The sequence below is a fragment of the Rattus rattus genome, chromosome 6 (genome assembly GCF_011064425.1).
Source record: "Rattus rattus isolate New Zealand chromosome 6, Rrattus_CSIRO_v1, whole genome shotgun sequence".
In the NCBI taxonomy this organism is placed as follows: domain Eukaryota; kingdom Metazoa; phylum Chordata; class Mammalia; order Rodentia; family Muridae; genus Rattus; species Rattus rattus.
Genome location: NC_046159.1, coordinates 25,973,697 through 25,990,526, shown reverse-complemented (window position 1 = coordinate 25,990,526; position 16,830 = coordinate 25,973,697). Strand labels below are relative to the sequence as shown.

The 16,830-nt window shown below is 43.5% G+C and overlaps 1 protein-coding gene across 3 annotated transcripts in view; it reads left to right on the top strand.

Moving 5' to 3' along the window:
• Positions 1 to 16,066, top strand: part of LOC116903327 (cat eye syndrome critical region protein 2 homolog) — a 112,453-nt gene extending 96,387 nt beyond the window's left edge. For 2 of the 3 annotated variants that reach the window (XM_032905770.1, XM_032905768.1), the window contains 10 exons: positions 1,635 to 1,764; positions 3,541 to 3,578; positions 3,664 to 3,755; positions 4,548 to 4,674; positions 5,616 to 6,004; positions 7,327 to 7,452; positions 7,566 to 8,409; positions 10,890 to 12,315; positions 14,331 to 14,442; positions 15,524 to 16,066. In XM_032905770.1, coding sequence (XP_032761661.1) covers positions 1,635 to 1,764; positions 3,541 to 3,578; positions 3,664 to 3,755; positions 4,548 to 4,674; positions 5,616 to 6,004; positions 7,327 to 7,452; positions 7,566 to 8,409; positions 10,890 to 12,315; positions 14,331 to 14,442; positions 15,524 to 15,529 — 3,290 coding nt within the window. In that variant the 3' untranslated portion in view covers positions 15,530 to 16,066. The remainder of the gene's footprint in view (positions 1 to 1,634; positions 1,765 to 3,540; positions 3,579 to 3,663; positions 3,756 to 4,547; positions 4,675 to 5,615; positions 6,005 to 7,326; positions 7,453 to 7,565; positions 8,410 to 10,889; positions 12,316 to 14,330; positions 14,443 to 15,523) is intronic. The other variant, XM_032905769.1, reaches the window with a different exon arrangement.
• Positions 16,067 to 16,830: the final 764 nt, after the last annotated feature.

The following is a 16,830-nucleotide window of genomic DNA, read 5'->3' as shown; positions in this document are numbered from 1 at the left end:
GTAGTTCTTGTTCAGGGTTGTGTGTACCTCAGGCTGGCCTTGAACTCACTTTGAACAGCTTCCTGTTTCTACCTTCAGAGGAGCACCACTCAGATTATGTGGTGCTTCATGCCCAGGACTTCCTACGTGCTATGCAAGTAGTTTATCAAACTGAATTATAACTCTAGCCCAGATCTTTCTTTCATATAGCATCAGAATGTTGCCATTGATGTTACTGTATCGGGTAGCTTTTTGACACTCAAACTGCAGTCTTGCTATAGTAAAGATTTTTCTTTTGTTTATAGGTTGTTTTTGTTAGAGATAGGATCTCACTGTAGCTATAACTGACACGGATACCACAGCATAGACCACACAGGGATCCCCCTGTCTCTGTCTTTCAAGTGCTTATATATAGGTTTACAGAGCAAAGGATAGCAGCCTTAGTTGCTTTCTTGGACAGTGATAGCATTTGCTAGCTGAACGTGTTTTGAAGTTTTCTCTCTGCGTGCCCTCCCAAACCTTCTCCCTTTCTCTTTCTCCCTCCCTAAGACTTTTTTTGTAAGATTAATAATACTTATAAGACACCCCCTCGCCCCATGTGTGTATGTGTCTGCATCTAATACAGTCTCATTATATGGTCCAAGTTGACTTAGAATTTGTAGCAACCTTCCTGCCTCAGCCTCTCAAGCACTCTTAAGTATATGTGTGACCGCACACCCAGGATGTCTAGAAGAGCAAACAATGCTCTTAACCACTGAGCCATCTTTCCAGCTCCCAAAATGACATTATTTTTATGTACCCATTCTATATCAGGCTCTGTTTTAGGTATTTTATGATAACAAACAACGGCTATTCTTTTTTGAAGGATCAGACCAGAATCAAGAGTTTAAGACTTGGGTATATAATAAGGCTGAGACTAACCTGGGGTATATGAAGCCCTGTCTTCAAAAGGGGGGGGGGGAGGCATAGCAGAAGAGTTTCATGACTCTTCTGAGTGATAAAGTGACATTAACTGAGATTGTCACAAATTCTGTCTGATGTGGTACTTCAATAAAATGAAGTTGCTTGGTGTATAACTGATGGTGTGCTCACAGAAGTCCCAGGTATATAACTTGGTGTATGACTGATGATGTGCTCACAGAAGTCCCAGGTGTATAACTTGGTGTATAACTGATGGTGTGCTCACAGAAGTCCAGGTGTATAACTTAGTGTATGACTGATGGTGTGCTCACAGAAGTCCAGGTGTATAACTTGGTGTATAACTGATGGTGTGCTCACAGAGGTCCCAGGTGTATAACTTGGTATATAACTGATGGTGTGCTCACAGAGGTCCCAGGTGTATAACTTGGTGTATGACTGATGGTGTGCTCACAGAAGTCCAGGTGTATGACTGATGGTGCGCTCACAGAAGTCCCAGGTGTATAACTTGGTGTATAACTGATGGTGTGCTCACAGAGGTCCCAGGTGTATAACTTGGTGTATAACTGAGGGTGCGCTTACAGAAGTCCAGGTGTATAACTTGGTGTATAACTGATGGTGTGCTCACAGAAGTCCATGTGTATAACTTGGTGTATGACTGAGGGTGTGCTCACAGAAGTCCCAGGGAGCAGCAAGTACAGATGCTCACTAGGATTATGTTTGTGTGTTGATTGTAGATCGAGCTAAGAGGAGAAAGCTCAGGGAAGAACGAGCGTGGCTATTGGCTCAAGGCAAGGAGCTACCCCCAGAACTTTCCCATTTGGACCTGAATTCTCCCATGAGGGAAGGAAAGAAGACCAAGGACATGTGAGTATTTAGTAACAGCAGCAATAGCAGCTGGCCACCTATGTGCCTCTCTCTTGCTGCAGAGCCTGATGACCCGAGTTGTATCCTGGATCTACATGGTGTAGAGAAAGGACTACTGCAAACTGTCCTCTGATACATGGGCCATGACGGCTCAGGAGTACACACACAATAAACAAGCATAATTTGTAAAATGCATCAAGCTAGGCAGTGGTCAGGTGGATCTCTGTGAGTTTGAAGTCATCTCTGGTCTATAGAGCTAATTCTAGGACAGTTCAAACTACACAGAGAAACACTGTCTTGAAAAACCAAAAGCCCCAACATTTAAAACTTTCTAGTACTGGAGTTTGATTCTTAGCACTCATGTGGCAACTCACAAGTACCTTTAGCTCTAGGGGCATCTGACACATACACATGGTTAAAAATAAAATTCTTAGTTTTAAAAAGTTAAATCTCTCGGGCTGGAGAGATGGCTCAGTGGTTAAGAGCACTGACTGCTCTTCCAGAGGTCCTGAGTTCAAATCTCAGCAACCACATGGTGGCTCACTACCCTCTATAATGGGATCTGATGCCCTCTTTGGTTGTCTGAAGACACCAACAGTGTACTCATAGAAATTAAATAAATTTTTTTTCAAAATTACATCTCTCATTTAATCCTTGTAACAGAAAGGCCTGTTTGGGAGACAATGGCTTCGATGCTAAGAAAGCATAGCAAGTGCTAGTGGTAGACCTTAAAAACCAGACCTGACTCAAATGCAGCGTGTACATACATACCCTTTAAGTGAGTCTCTTCCCTCCTTGTAGAACCCTGCTGGCACAGGAAAAGATGGTTCTTAATGTCCCAACATCTCAGTGACATCAGAATTGACTATTAATGGGACATTGTTTATTGGAAGTGCATTTTACGTTTGGCAGTGCTAGGTATTGAACCCCAGTACTTTCATTTGCATGTAAGACAGAGCTCTAGCCCTAAGACTCTAGGACTTACCATCTCGCTCCCTCAGCTTCCTCAGTGCTCGGATTACAAAAGTATACCACCATGTTTAGTAAGTATTTCACTTTTTAAAATAGTTACCTTGGCTATTGCACAAAGTACCAGCAAGGCATGAAGGCATGCCGGAATAGAACCATGGCAGGGGAAATCAAGGTTTAAAAAGGAAAGTGGGGGTTGGGGATTTAGCTCAGTGGTAGAGCGCTTGCCTAGGAAGCGCAAGGCCCTGGGTTCGGTCCCCAGCTCCGAAAAAAAGAACCAAAAAAAAAAGGAAAGTGCACGCTTTGAATCTCATCACTCACTCTGTGAGTTCTAGGCCAACCTGCTGTAGATAGTTTATTCCAGGACAGGTAGGGCTCATCTCAAAAAAGAACAAAAAAAAAACCCCAAAACAATTATTTCCATGTTTCCAGCCAGGCATGGCAATAACCCCAGCTCTGTAGAGACTGAGGCAGAATCTGAAATTTGAGTCAGCCTAGACTATATAACAATACCCTAACTTCATAAAAATAGTTAATATTTTATATTATATTAATAGTTACAAAGTCATAATAAAGTTCTGGATCGTTTAAGCCAGTCTGTCATTATAGGTGGAATTCACTGTAGGGAATCATAGTCCTCTTTTTGCTACGGTCACCATCTCCCATCCTTATGTTTCCAGTGAGGTGGGATCAGTGTTTGGACTTATGAAGAGTAAAAAGTACTGCTCAATCTGTATTTGAACTAAAAAAATCTAAGGGAAAATGGTGGTCCCAGCTAAACTAATTTTGTGTTTTGTGTTTTCACAGCTTTGAACTGGATGACGATTTCACAGCCATGTATAAAGGTTAGTTCCATTCTCAGCTGTGGTGTTCCTGATGAACATCTTTGCATAGGAATGTATCAGTTATATTCTCCTTTGTGGTTTTCAGTTCTAGATGTGGTGAAGGCTCACAAGGATTCCTGGCCCTTCTTGGAACCTGTGGATGAATCTTATGCCCCCAACTATTACCAGATTATTAAGGTATCTTTTAAATTGTACTTAAGCATCTGTATCTTGCTTGGATTTTATTTTTCCATCATATTGACTAAGTACTGATGGTAACAGGCAGCTCTGTGGTGGTAGAAACTTTTTTACATCTTGGTGGCCAACAAGAACTTAGGACTGGAAGTGGCTCATGGTATAACTCTTAAGGCCCCACCACACTTTAACTCACTCCTCCAGCTAAGCCCAACCTCCTAATGCTCTACAGCCTCATAAAGCCACATTACTAGCTCAGAGAAGGACAAGCTAGTCAAACTCACTGTTCTATAACAAGTTAATTTTTTTTTTCCCCCTCTTGCTTTTCTGCTTCCTTACTATCCAGGAGACAGACAGACACACGTACATACATGTACACATGCATGTGTGTATGTGTTGTTAGGTTTTGTTTTGTGACAGGACACCATGTCGTCTTGGGTAATCTGGAACTCACTATGTAGACCAGACTGCCTTCAGACTCAGAAAGATTTGCTGCCTGCCCGTCTCCTGAGTTGTGGGATTAAAAATGTGTGCTAGTTCTCTCAACTGTACCAGACTCTTGGAGAGCTAAAAGGCCACTACTCTTCCTTACAGAAAGTGATTGGAGGGAGCGTGTAGTTAATTGGTTTTATCTTGTTTTGAGATAAGGCTTCACTCTGTTACCCAGACTAGCCTGGAAGTCACTGTGTATGAAGGAGGCACAAGCTAGCTTCAAACTCGTGTCAGTCCCCTTGAGTTCCAATGCTAGGATTAAAGTCACTATGCCACTTAAACAGTGTTGTGTGTTCTGTTTAGATCCCCATGGATATTTCAAGCATGGAGAAGAAATTAAATGGAGGTTTATATTGTACCAAGGAGGAATTTGTAAATGACATGAAGACCATGTTCAGAAATTGCCGAAAGTACAATGGGGACAGTAGTGGTAGGTGGCTTGAGGGCCTTCTTGCTGGACATGTCTTTTGCACTGTTACAGTGGAGATGAAATGCTCTCTACACAATATATTTTGTCCTTCAGATTTTACTATTGAGATAGAATCTCTGTAGTCAAATTTATCTTGGATTAAAAAAATGTGTATGAGTGTTTTATTGTGCCTGCTACCCACTGTTGGATCCTCTAGATCTTGGAATTATATATCATAATTGTCAGCTACCAAGTGTTGGAAAGCCCAGGTCCTTTGTAAGAGCAACAGTTAATCTGAATTACTTCTCCTGCCCTAACTTGAATTTTTGTCTCACCAAGTATTAGAATCTCTGGTGTGCCACCTTGCTGGTTTCCTATTTTGCCTTAGGCCTACAGACAAAATATATACTGAGTTCTCATTCACCCTTACGGATAAACAGTCTAGCAGAGAGAGGTCTGTCTGTGTTGTACTGGGCCTCCTTACCACAGACAGGATCAAATCCACCGTGAACTCATGTCATTCTGTTTACATAGAAGATGGGATCTCATGCCTCTTGGATGCTCAGCAAGCAGGGTTACCACTGAGCAATGTCCTGGGCTGCTCCCCTTAAACCATGCTATAGCTTCCTAATGGTTAATGCATCGATACAAAAATGCTACAGCCTGTAAAACAAAGCAATTTCAATTATAGCGTGTAATAGTTTCAGTAACTTAGCCTAAAGAGTTAAAATTCCACTAATTTGAAATAACATAGTATAGTTAATATGTGTCACAGCCATACAGCCTTGGGCAGAACACTTACAGAAACCAGATCTTCATATTGTATCTATAGATTTGCAATGTAATATTTTCCAGAGGTAAATTAAACTCAGAAGAGTATAGTGTTCCTTATTTTCCATAATTGTCTTTTGTGTCCAATAAAGAATGTACCCTGGTGGTCAGTCTTCTTGTCTTCCTTCTAGAATATACCAAGATGTCTGAAAATTTAGAGCGTTGTTTCCATCGGGCCATGACAAAACATTTTCCTGGTGAAGATGGAGACACAGATGAAGAATTTTGGATCAGAGAGGATGAAAAACGGGAAAAAAGGAGGAGTCGGGCTGGTCGAAGTAGTGGAAGCCATGTTTGGACACGCTCCAGAGACACAGAAGGGTCCAGCAGGAAACAGCCACCAGTGGAAAATGGAGGAAAATCATTGCCTCCGGCACGCCGAGCTGCCTCCTCAGGGGATGATCAGAGTAGCAGTTCTATACAACTCCCTCCAGAGGTGGGCACATCAAATGGCCGAGGCTTTTTCCACCCCCTGCACTATAGTAGGGTGCCTAGCCAGGCACCCCCTTTAAACCAGATGGTAAGAAAAACTCACCTTCTAAGGCAATGTCTCCAAGACACTGCATTTATAGGAATCTAAAGGCTAGTAACTTACAATCTTCAGATAATCATAGAGAAGTGATTCTCAACCTTCCTAATGCTGCATCCCTTTAATACCTTTAATCTCATGTTGTAATGACCCCCAACATTATTTTCATTGCTGTTTCATAACTGTATGAATTCTGCTGTTATGAATCTTAGTGTAAATGTCTGATTAGGCAGATAGGTGGTCCTAGGTGACCCCTTAGAGATTTAATGACCTGCAGGTTGAAAACCACTGCCATTGATAGTTTATTTTGGTTTGGTTTTAGTTTTAGAGGCAGGGTCTCATCTAACACAAGATGACTTCAGACTTGCTATATGTAGTAGAGGTTTTGACTGGCCTTGAACTTTTGGTCCTCTTGTCTCTACCTCACAAATGAGATGGTTTTTCTATCGTATACCCTAGCCCTATGCTATTCTCTCTTCATTTAGACCCTCTTTTCTCTTAGTCCTTTGAATCGTGTGTTCCCAAAGTGAGCAAAACTTGAAATTAGAAAGGTCTGATGATAGGGTTCTTATCAGTATTCCTGGCTACTTTGGAAGGCTACGTTTTGAGGATCACTTGAGTCCAGCGAGGCTATCTTTGGGCCACATAGAGCTCGATCTCAAAAAGAAGCATAAAAGATATGAAGCACAGAACATAAACTCCATATTATGTTTAGACTGTTGAGATGTTGTTAGAAAGAGTTGGGGATGCAGCTCAGGTGGTAGAATCCTTACCTAGCATATATGAAAACGTGTTTGATCCCAGCACAGCAAACAGTGAGTGTTGTGGTTGCACACCTGTGATGTTAGCACGGAAGAGATGGAGACAGGCTAGTGGGTCAGACAGGCCTTTAATCCCAGCACTAGGGAAGCAGACACAGAGAAACCCTGTCTCGAAAAACAGAGAGGGAGAGGGGGAGACAGACAGATAGTCAGACAAGACAGAAGGATTAAGCTCAGTTACACAATAAGGTTGAGGCCAGCCTGGCTTCATGAGACCCTATGTTAAACATGTATAAGTGAATAATATAGAGATTGCTTAAAATTGCTCTAATTGTAGTGGGGAAGGTTATTTTGTGTTTTGTTTTGTTTTGTTTTGTTTTGAAACAGTAAGAGAACAACTAGTCTTTTTCTTGGAGAGAGAAGCTGCTTTGGAATTGGAGGCTGTTCCTGGCCATGGTGCATATTAATATATTAATAGCAATCCTTAGGGGATCCCTTGTTTCTTTGATGATTCTTCCCTCACCCCCTTTCTGCTTTACTTACTGCTTTCAGAGGCCAGCAGCATCAGGAACATTTGGCTCTCTACAAGGATCAGATCCCACCAACTTACATGGCTCCTCTCGAATCCCAGAGGTGCCTCCAGGAGAGCCCTTGCAGCACCCGCCCTTTGCTATACAGGTAAGCAGTCTGCAAAAAGACAGCTGGGAAAGTCCTGCAGCAGTATTGGGAGAGAGCCTCTTACGTGTCTGTTTTGTTCTGTGGTTCACTCTTCTCTCCTTTTGTGTTGTCAGGCTCCAGTTGGAATTAGTAACCACCGAGGATCCCGGCTCAGTGCTCCAGAAGAGAAGATGTGTGGGGGGCTGACACACCTTTCCAATATGGGATCACATGTCCCATCCTTGCAGCTTGGGCAGATGAATTGTAACAGTCAAGATGGAAACATATATCCACCAGCTCCATTCCAGGCAGGATTTATTCCTTCTCGGCATGGTGGGACTCCAGCCCGACCACCAGACTTTCCTGAAAGCTCTGAAATTCCTCCCAGTCACATTTATCACTCATACAAGTATCTGAATCGAGTACACCCTGCTGTTTGGAATGGGAACCATGGTACTACAAACCCTGGACGATTGGGGCCAGATGAGAAGCCCCACGTGGGGCCAGGAGCCTCTCACCACCCTCATGCCCTTGGTCATATGATGGATGGCCGAGTGATGAGACAACCTATTCCACCAAACCAGTGGACTAAACAATCAAGCTTTCTACCTCCCGGAGTTCCTTCCTCGGGGTATATGCAGCCACCCTGTAAGTCTGCTGGACATCGATTGCAGCCTCCTCCAACTCCAGCACCAAGTCCTCGGTTCAGAGGACCCTCCCAGGCCCTGCGGGGGGCACAAGGAGGGGAATCCATGATGGACAGCCCTGAGATGATTGCCATGCAGCAGCTCTCCTCCCGAGTCTGTCCCCCGGGTGTGCCTTACCACCCCCGCCAGCCCACTCCTCCCCAGTTACCTGGTCCCTTTCCGCAGGTAGCTCATTCTGCATCAGTATGTGTGTCAGCGCCCAAGCCTGCGCTAGACAACCCTGGGAGTACACAGGAGATCAGCGAGACACAAGAGCCTGAAGGTGACCGAGGTAACTTACAGTGTCTTTGGATTTTTTTCCCCTGACTTTTGTCTTTTCATGTAGAATATGGAGATAACATATAAAGTGATGTCAAGCCTTTCCCATAAACTATTCAAGTTCCGAATAACTGAAGTCCTTTTAGGTATAGAGATATCAAAAACAATTCATGAATTTACATGGATTACATACGGCTAAAAGGCACTTACATTTGAGAAACACTTTTAGGTTTGTTTTGTTGTTGTTTCTTTTGTTTTGCTTGGTTGGTTTTTAAGAAAGAATCGCTCTGACTCTGGGTCCTTTATAGAAGAGCAGACCAGCTTCAAACAAGATTCTCCATACCTCTACTTCTGAGGGGTGTCCACCATGCCCAGCCCCCCCCCCCCCCCCAGCTGAGGACCAAACCCAGGGCCTTGCGCTTCCTAGGCAAGCGCTCTACCACTGAGCTAAATCCCCAACCCCTCCCAGCCTCTTTTTGAGATGTTTTTATGTAAACTCATTTAATTATGTAGAGTAATTAGCCTTTGCACAAGCTGTTACCAATATTCTTAGGTTTGTTTTGTTTGTTTTTAATTGGAGGAGGGTGTTTGTGGGGAGTCAGAGTATACCTTGTAGAGAGTTGGTTTTCTCTACTGTGTAAGTCTTGGGGACTGTATTCAGATTTTCAGGTTTGGCAGCAAGTGCCTTTACCAGAAGAGCCATCCTGATTGCCCTGGTCTGGGCTCTTTCTGCATATCAAGCTCATTCGTGGTCCCTCATGCCTCTGCCTCCCAAGTGCTGGGATCATTGGCTCTTAACACCATGCCCCTCCTCTGTGTGTGTGTGTGTGTGTGTGTGTGTGTGTGTGTGTGTGTATCTGTGTGTCTGTGTGGTATTTCATTTTGAGTTCAAGAATAATTTTATAGTTTAAAAGAAAAACCACAGAACAACCTAGCTGTTAAGCGTCAGCTGCTATCCAAAGGAGAAGAATAGAGAAGGAAAACCATGTCATTTAATCTGGGATAGAAACTGTCAAACACATGGCAATAGTGGCAATGCTGTGAGGAGGGAGGCTTTAGAGAGTTAAGAGAGCCCTAAATGTTGGGGGTGGGGATCTTAAAAGTGTGTTTAGAGAAGAGATAAAAGAGCTGTGGTGGCTTTTCCAAGTGGGTACCTTTAATTCCAGCCCTTGGGAGGCAGAGGAGGGTAGATCTCTACAAAGTGACTTCTAGGACAGCTGGGTCTATTACACAGAAGCCCTATCTTTGGAAAAAGAAGAGAAGAGATAGAAGAAAAAGTTACACTTTTTCAGAATAATTCAGAAAATCTGCGACTGATAGCCCTGTAAGGCTGTTGTTCCTAATCCTCTACCCAGCATCTTTGTTTAAAGTTGAAAAATTGAGGGCACAGTGGTTTGCTGTTCAATAGTGAGAAACTAATGCTTAGTTTGAGTCCATACAGGAGAGCAACATCATGCATGTTCTTTGTGTAGTTCATGTGTAAGTTGTGAGCCTTTGTCACTCCTTTGTTACTTTGTTACTGTGTGCTCCGTGTGTGTGTGTGTGTGTGTGTGTGTGTGTGTGTGTGTCTGTGTCTGTGTCTGTGTCTGTGTCTGTGTCTGTGTGTGAGCATGCGATGGCCTGTAGAGGTCGAAAGAGGGCATCAGATTACGTGGAGCAGAAGTCACAGGTTGTTATGAGCTGCCATCTGAGTACTAGAACTGAATCCAGGTCCTCTGCAAAAGCAGTGAGCACTCTGAACCCTGAACCGTCTGTCTAGCCTCAGCACTGTCGTCTTAGATGGAGCACCTCATAGTACACTGTGACCATGACAGTCTTGAAAGTGATTGTTATGAAATGTTTTCATTGTTTTAATTATTTCTTAATCATGCCTTGAACATAACTGTGGAGAACAATGAATTCTAATGGTTGAATTCTAATGAATTCTAACAGTTTTTCAGCAGTGTTGTTTAAAGGCCATAAAGATAAAACTTGAAAAACAGAAAGGAATCCTTTCTTGTGTGTATGCTTAGTATCTGATTTTGTTTAATACTTTGCTAGGGATCTGACTCACTTGAACTTTTAGGGAAGATGATAAAAATTCCACATGAAATTGATATTAGAGCTTAAGCATTTTATTTTATTTTTTCCTGGGAAAGGACCACATTCTCTTCCACATATCAGATTCCTCTACCTGGGAGTCTGGAATTATGGGTTATCTCTTGGCCTCTTTCTAATGTGAGTGGGACAACACAGGAGAGACCCAGATGTATCCTTTTTTTGTTTGTTTGTTTGTTTGTTTGTAGCTTAGATGTGTGCAGTGTTCTGCCTACAAAAGAATGTGCAGACCTTCAAACCATTGCACCTTTCAGAGACTCACAGCGTCACAGTTTCAGCTGAGGTTTATCTCAGCCTTGACCCAGTTCATCTGGCTGCTTGCCAAGGTCCTCCATTACTCTATTCCTTGATGTTGCCATTTCAGCGTCAAGTTACTACTGTTCTGTTCTCCCCCAGCAGAGCCTGTGCCTGGACTTGAGGAGAAAGCAGCAAGCATTTGTTCTTCAGAAGGGCTATACCTCAAACAGCTACCTCACCCAGCACCTCCCTTGTCAGCCAGCTGTACCAGGCAAAGTTCACCACATGAAAGGGAAACAGAGGACTCCCAACTCAAAAGTGATGCTTCAGACTCTGCAGACACTTACAAAGCATCAAAGAATAAAAACCCTTGGCCTTTGGACAATAGCTACAACAGCCCAGCTGTGCAAGGAGCGCTCCATGGTGGCAGAGACCTCGCCATAGTGACAGAAAGAGGGAATCTACCTGAAAATGGGGTTGTTGATGAGGCATCTCCCTGTAGATCAGAGGGGAAGGGCCTTGGTGGTAGCGGTTCAGAAAAGCCACTCTGCCCCAGGGGTAAAACATTGCAAGAAACCGTTCCATGTACAGGACAGAATGCAACTACACCTCCTTGCACAGATCCCAATTTGATGGCAGGCACTGTGAACCAGTTTTCTCCCTTATACATGCCTGGCATAGAATACTCTAACTCAGCTACACATTACCCTATGAGTTCAAGCTTGCAAGGCTTGGGCTCTATGATGGGAGCAAAGTCCCCAGGATCACAGCCTCAGTCCTTCTCTCCCAGGGGTTTCCAGGCTAACGGTCCCCATCCTGGACTCTTTCCCCGGTACCGCCCCCAACAGGGAATGAGATATTCCTACCAGCCTTCTTCTCAGCCTTCCTACCACCCCTATCAGCGGACTCCTTATTATACATGTCCACAGGGCTTTTCTGATTGGCAGAGATCTCTCCCTTCCCAGAGAAGCCCAAGTGGACCCCCAGGAAATCACCCTCCACGTCCCCTCTTCTCAGATAAGAATGCCTTGTCTAGTCTGCAAGGTTGTGAGACACTAAATGCTGCCTTAACTTCACCAACTCAAATGGATGCAGTGGCTGCTAAAGTTGTTCCACCTGATGGACACAATTCTGGTCCAGAAGAAGAAAAGATGGATGAATCTATGGAGAGGCCAGAGAGTCCCAAAGAATTTTTAGATCTGGACAACCATAATGCAGCTACCAAGCGTCAGAGCTCACTGTCCACCAATGACTATCTCTATGGAGCCCCACCACCACCTCTGAGTTCAGGGATGACTTTTGGTTCATCCGCTTTCCCACCCCACAGTGTGATGCTGCAGACAGGGTCTCCGTACACTCCTCAGCGGTCAGCCAGTCATTTTCAGCCCAGGGCATATGCATCCCCTGTGCCTGCCCATCCACCTCCCCATCCAGTGGCTACCCAGCCCAATGGCCTCTCTCCAGAGGGTCCCCTCTACTGCTGTCAGGAAGAGGGCTTAGGTCACTTTCAGGCTGCGATGATGGAGCAGACTGGCACTGGAAGCGGACTAAGAAGCTCATTTCAAGATGCACACAGACCGCCAGGGTAAGGTTGCATTAGGTTTCTCTGAGAAAATAACAATAGCTTTAGGAATCAAGATAAATCGATTGAACAATATCAAGAAACATGTGAATTACAGACTTGACGGGGACCTAGACAATTGTCTTTGCCATTTTCTTCCCCTGGTAAAAATGAATCAACATTTGGACTGGTTTTTGTTTATGTTTATGGTTGTAGATAAGTACCTCTGTGAATTAGTATTTAAATTATTATATTTTTATGTTAATTTTAAAAAATAGAAAATATTGGGGTGGTTGTTTATCTTTGAAATCAGGGCTCACAGTGTAGCCCCTGCTGGCCTCAAACTCTGAGGAACCATTCCGCTTTAGTTTCCTAAGTACTGGGACTATTAAGTGTGTACCACTGTGCCTGGCCTGTCAGGAAAGATACTGATATTGCACACTTAATAACTACAGTTTGAAAGCTGTGGGCAGAGGCTGGTCAGCATTGTTGCCTAGTTGACTCATTTCTGACCGAAGTAAAAGAGGGTCTGCTTTTGGGAAGCCTGAATCTGTATGGCTAAAGGTGTGCTTGTCTCATTCTTCCCCTATTGCTGAATTTTCTAAAAAAAAGTTGTAATAAATCAAATGTTCTCGTGAGAGTTAGTGGTGATGCCTTTAAGAAACCTATTAAATGGGGTTGGGGATTTAGCTCCAGTGGTAGAGCGCTTGCCTAGGAAGCACAAAGCCCTGGGTTTGGTCCCCAGCTCCAAAAAAAGAACAAAAAAAAAAAAAAAAAAAAAAAAGAAACCTATTAAATGTGGTTGTTCACGCCTTTAATGCCTTTAGGCGGACCTCAGAGCAGCCTGGTCTGTATAGATGGAGTTCCTGGACAGCCTGTGCTGTTACACAGAGAAACCCTGTCCTTAAAAACCAAAAGAAAAAACAACAACAAAAATTAATTTATTAGAGGTGGGGTGTATTGGGGTTTCAGAGCACCAGCCCACATGGGGTACTTGTTCCCATTGATAGCACCACCCAAAAGATGGGGGGGTGGCTACACATAATAAAATGATCTACCTGATATCCAAATTAGTAGTTCACAGGAAAAAAGCAAGAAAACAAGTTCACAGTATAAAAGATAAGCCTGGCTGTGGATTCAAACCTATAATCCTAGCACTTAGAAGTCAGACAAGGTCAGCCAGGTATCTTAGTGCACAGCTCTAACCCAGGCAGGCAGGCAGGCAGGCTGTGAATTTGAGGTCAGCCAGGGCTACATAAATAAGACCCTGTCCTTTTTTTAAGGAGAGGAAAGAGTTTGAGGTTATCACTTTACAATGTCCAGCTGAACTACATATAACTGTCTAGCCAGGCATGGTGGCACACACCTTTAATCCCAGTACTCAGGGTGTAGAGGCAGGTGGATCTCTGTGAGTTAGAGGACAGCCTAGTCTACAGAGGGATTATAGGACAGCCAAGGCTACACAGAGAGGCCTTGTCTCAAAAGACTGAAAGTTAAAGAAAAAAAAAAAAAAAGATAGAAAGCCTAATCACCAAACCATTCCATTCAAAAGCTGGTGAGCGCCCCACTACTGCTGCTCCATCTTCTTACATCAAAATCTCTACCCACTTTTGACTTGTTTGTGATTGTCTTTGTCTGTTTGAGACAGGATTTTGCTGGGTAGCCCAATCTGGTGTGGAACTCAAACAGCCTCATGCCTGGCGGTCACTACCACATCCTTAAATTCCCTCTGTGGCCCTGGGATGTCTTTCAGAGATTCACTTCCTTCTGTTTTGATTTCTTTCTGCTCCAGAATCTAGTCAAGGCTCGATTATTTATTTTCATTTGGTTGTGGTGTCTATATAATCTCTGTATACAAATATTTTGTATCTTTAATATCTTTGACTTGTTTCTTAGTTTGGGCCAGTTTTCCAGGTACTTTCCCTAGTGCTGGGTTTTGTTGATTGGCCCCTTGTGTTTAGGCTGTGATCTGTTTGATAAGTATCTGTTCTCTTAGTAGTTCTTCATTAACTCTTACCTGTGCCTTGTTCTGGCTGTAGATTGCAAATGCATCCAATCCAGTCACAGTCCTTATTCCCAAAGACCCCAGCACCTGCAGCATCACCAGAACAGTTGCCACCACATAAGGCCCCAACACTTCCTCTGGATCAGGTAAGAATTACTAAAAACTAGAGTATTTCCCAACTCCTGACAGGTGTAAGCAGTAAAAGCAGGTTGGGTATCCAGGGCCCAGGGTGTCAGGTTTCTAGATGTTGGGATATTAGCATAGACATAGACTTTCCAAGTTGATAAACTTAACCTGAACACCTGAGCCAAAATGCTGCAGAATGTGACTTTATCACTGTGTCCAGGCTTTTAAAGTTTTGGATTCTCTAGACATTGGTGCACACCTAGTGGCACATCCCAGCACTTGTGAGTTCAAGGACAGCCATGGCTCTGATTGGTGGCTGGGGAGTGGGTGGATGGAGTTGGATTTCACCAGGAAGTGGTAGTGCACGCCTTTAATTCCAGGACTGGAGAGCCAGAGAGGCCAGCAGATCTCACTCATTAAGTTTGTGGCTGGCCTGCTCTACAGGGTGAGTTACAGACTTAGGAACTGCAATGTGCTTGCTAGAAATTGAACCTGGGTGCTCTGGAAAAGCAACCAATGCTCTTAACCGATGAGTTCTCTCTCCAGGCCAAAGGAGACATTATCTTAAAAGAAAAATTTGGGGGCCTCAGTATTGGAAAAGAATGTTCAACCTGTACCTGACTTATTTTTCTGAGTATAGGGGTTGTTTTTTGTAGGGACTGAATATTTGTACATTCAGTTTTATGATCCTGGGGAATCCAGCTCAGGAGCTCATAGATCTCACCTGAGGGTTTTGGTTATGCCTGAATTTCACATAGCTTTTGAGTGCATTCATGGGGTTTTGGTTTTTGTTTTTTAGGCAGAATCTCACTGTGGCCTCAGCCACTTTAAATTAACTGTATGACTAAACCTCTGGCCCTCTTGCTTCCACCTCCCAAGTGCTAGGTTTACAGATGTGCACAACTATACTGGGTATTTGTTTCTTTCTTTCCAGTTACTAAGCACTGGGGCCTGGGTCCAGATTGGAGCTTCAAAACTCAGACTAGCTTCTGAGGGTAAAAAACTATTGCCCCCACAAGCCTGTGTGGGTTGTTTTTTACATACTCAGTTACTTTTAGGCTAGGAAATTGATGTAATTAAAAAAATTTTTTGTACTTTCAGAGCTAGTCCAGGGAGGAGCTAAGCCCCAAGGAAATGGACGGCTGCACGTGAAGACAGAAGGCCGGCCTGGAGGATTGGAGGAATAATGACTGTTGTACATCTCTGTCTGTCATCCTGCTCCACCTCTTTGCTTTGAGTCAAGCCATCTTCAGAGCTGAACTGCATAGGCCTTAGGTGCACACTCTTCAGATGAGTGACAGGCCTGTAGCTGTGGTCATCTGCACAGCTGACAAACTTAACAAGAGCAAGTGTACCTGGAATTCTTGCTGGCTTCTCCTAATCCCAAGACTTTTGTTCAGGGAAAAATCACTTTAAACTTGGGTGGAGGGTACATTTAAGGCTGGACTGGTGCTTTTAAACTTTCATGAGCAGCTAATCTCAGGTATATATTTGGGGAAGGGACTACTTGTAGTATTAATGTTTTTGGAGCTGGGTCCAGTTTACAGAAGTTTCATGTTGCCTTTTTTATTATTATTTTTATTATTTTTTAATTTTTTTGTGGTGAATGTATTGTATATAGAGTGGGACAGTCAGGTGGGCAACATGGAGGAGCTGGGAGTCCTTCCCAGCTGTGGCCAGCACACTGTACTGGAGTAGTCTCTGTCTTTGTACAGACAGGTCACACTGAATGCTTGTGGAGCTTGGAAAAGAGACCCAGAAGCTAGCAGCTTATGTATATCCTAACTTGTTTTACTGGCAGCCTCCTTTCCCGCCGGCCTCAGAGACTACTTGTCCTCAGCATCCAACTCTCAGTTGATTGGACAGCGCTGTCATGTCGCTTACTGGGTGTTGCAGCCAGAGGACAGGCTGCTCTCGCTCTTGTGGCCTAAGTTCTGGACTTGGAAAGCATGTCCCTTCCTGCTTTTTCCACCAGCTGTACAGATAGTTGTAAGCCAGGAATTTGGGCTCTCTAGAGTGTTTTACTTATTAGACGATAAAGTGGCTTCTTCATGGGCCGGTCAGGCCTGTGATCTAGAAGGCAGCATACAACGCTTTCTAGCACAAATCACGTTTTGTGAAAGTGACTACTCAGGTTTGTTATGTATGTTAGTCTCAATAAAGAAATTGCACAGGTTTAAATAAGGAAAATATATCCTATAGATTTAAATTTGAAATTAGGACTATTTCAGTATGTGTAGTTTTTATCCAGTTTAAGTGAATCATAGACTCAGTCATGTTGATTTAAAGTAGCTGTCAAGGGCTAATTCTTGGGAATTATTTGTTGTGTCTGTGATAGGAAACAATTTTACAGTATTAAATTACGTTACTATGGATTTAGAAGTGAATTACACTGGATTCTCCCTATT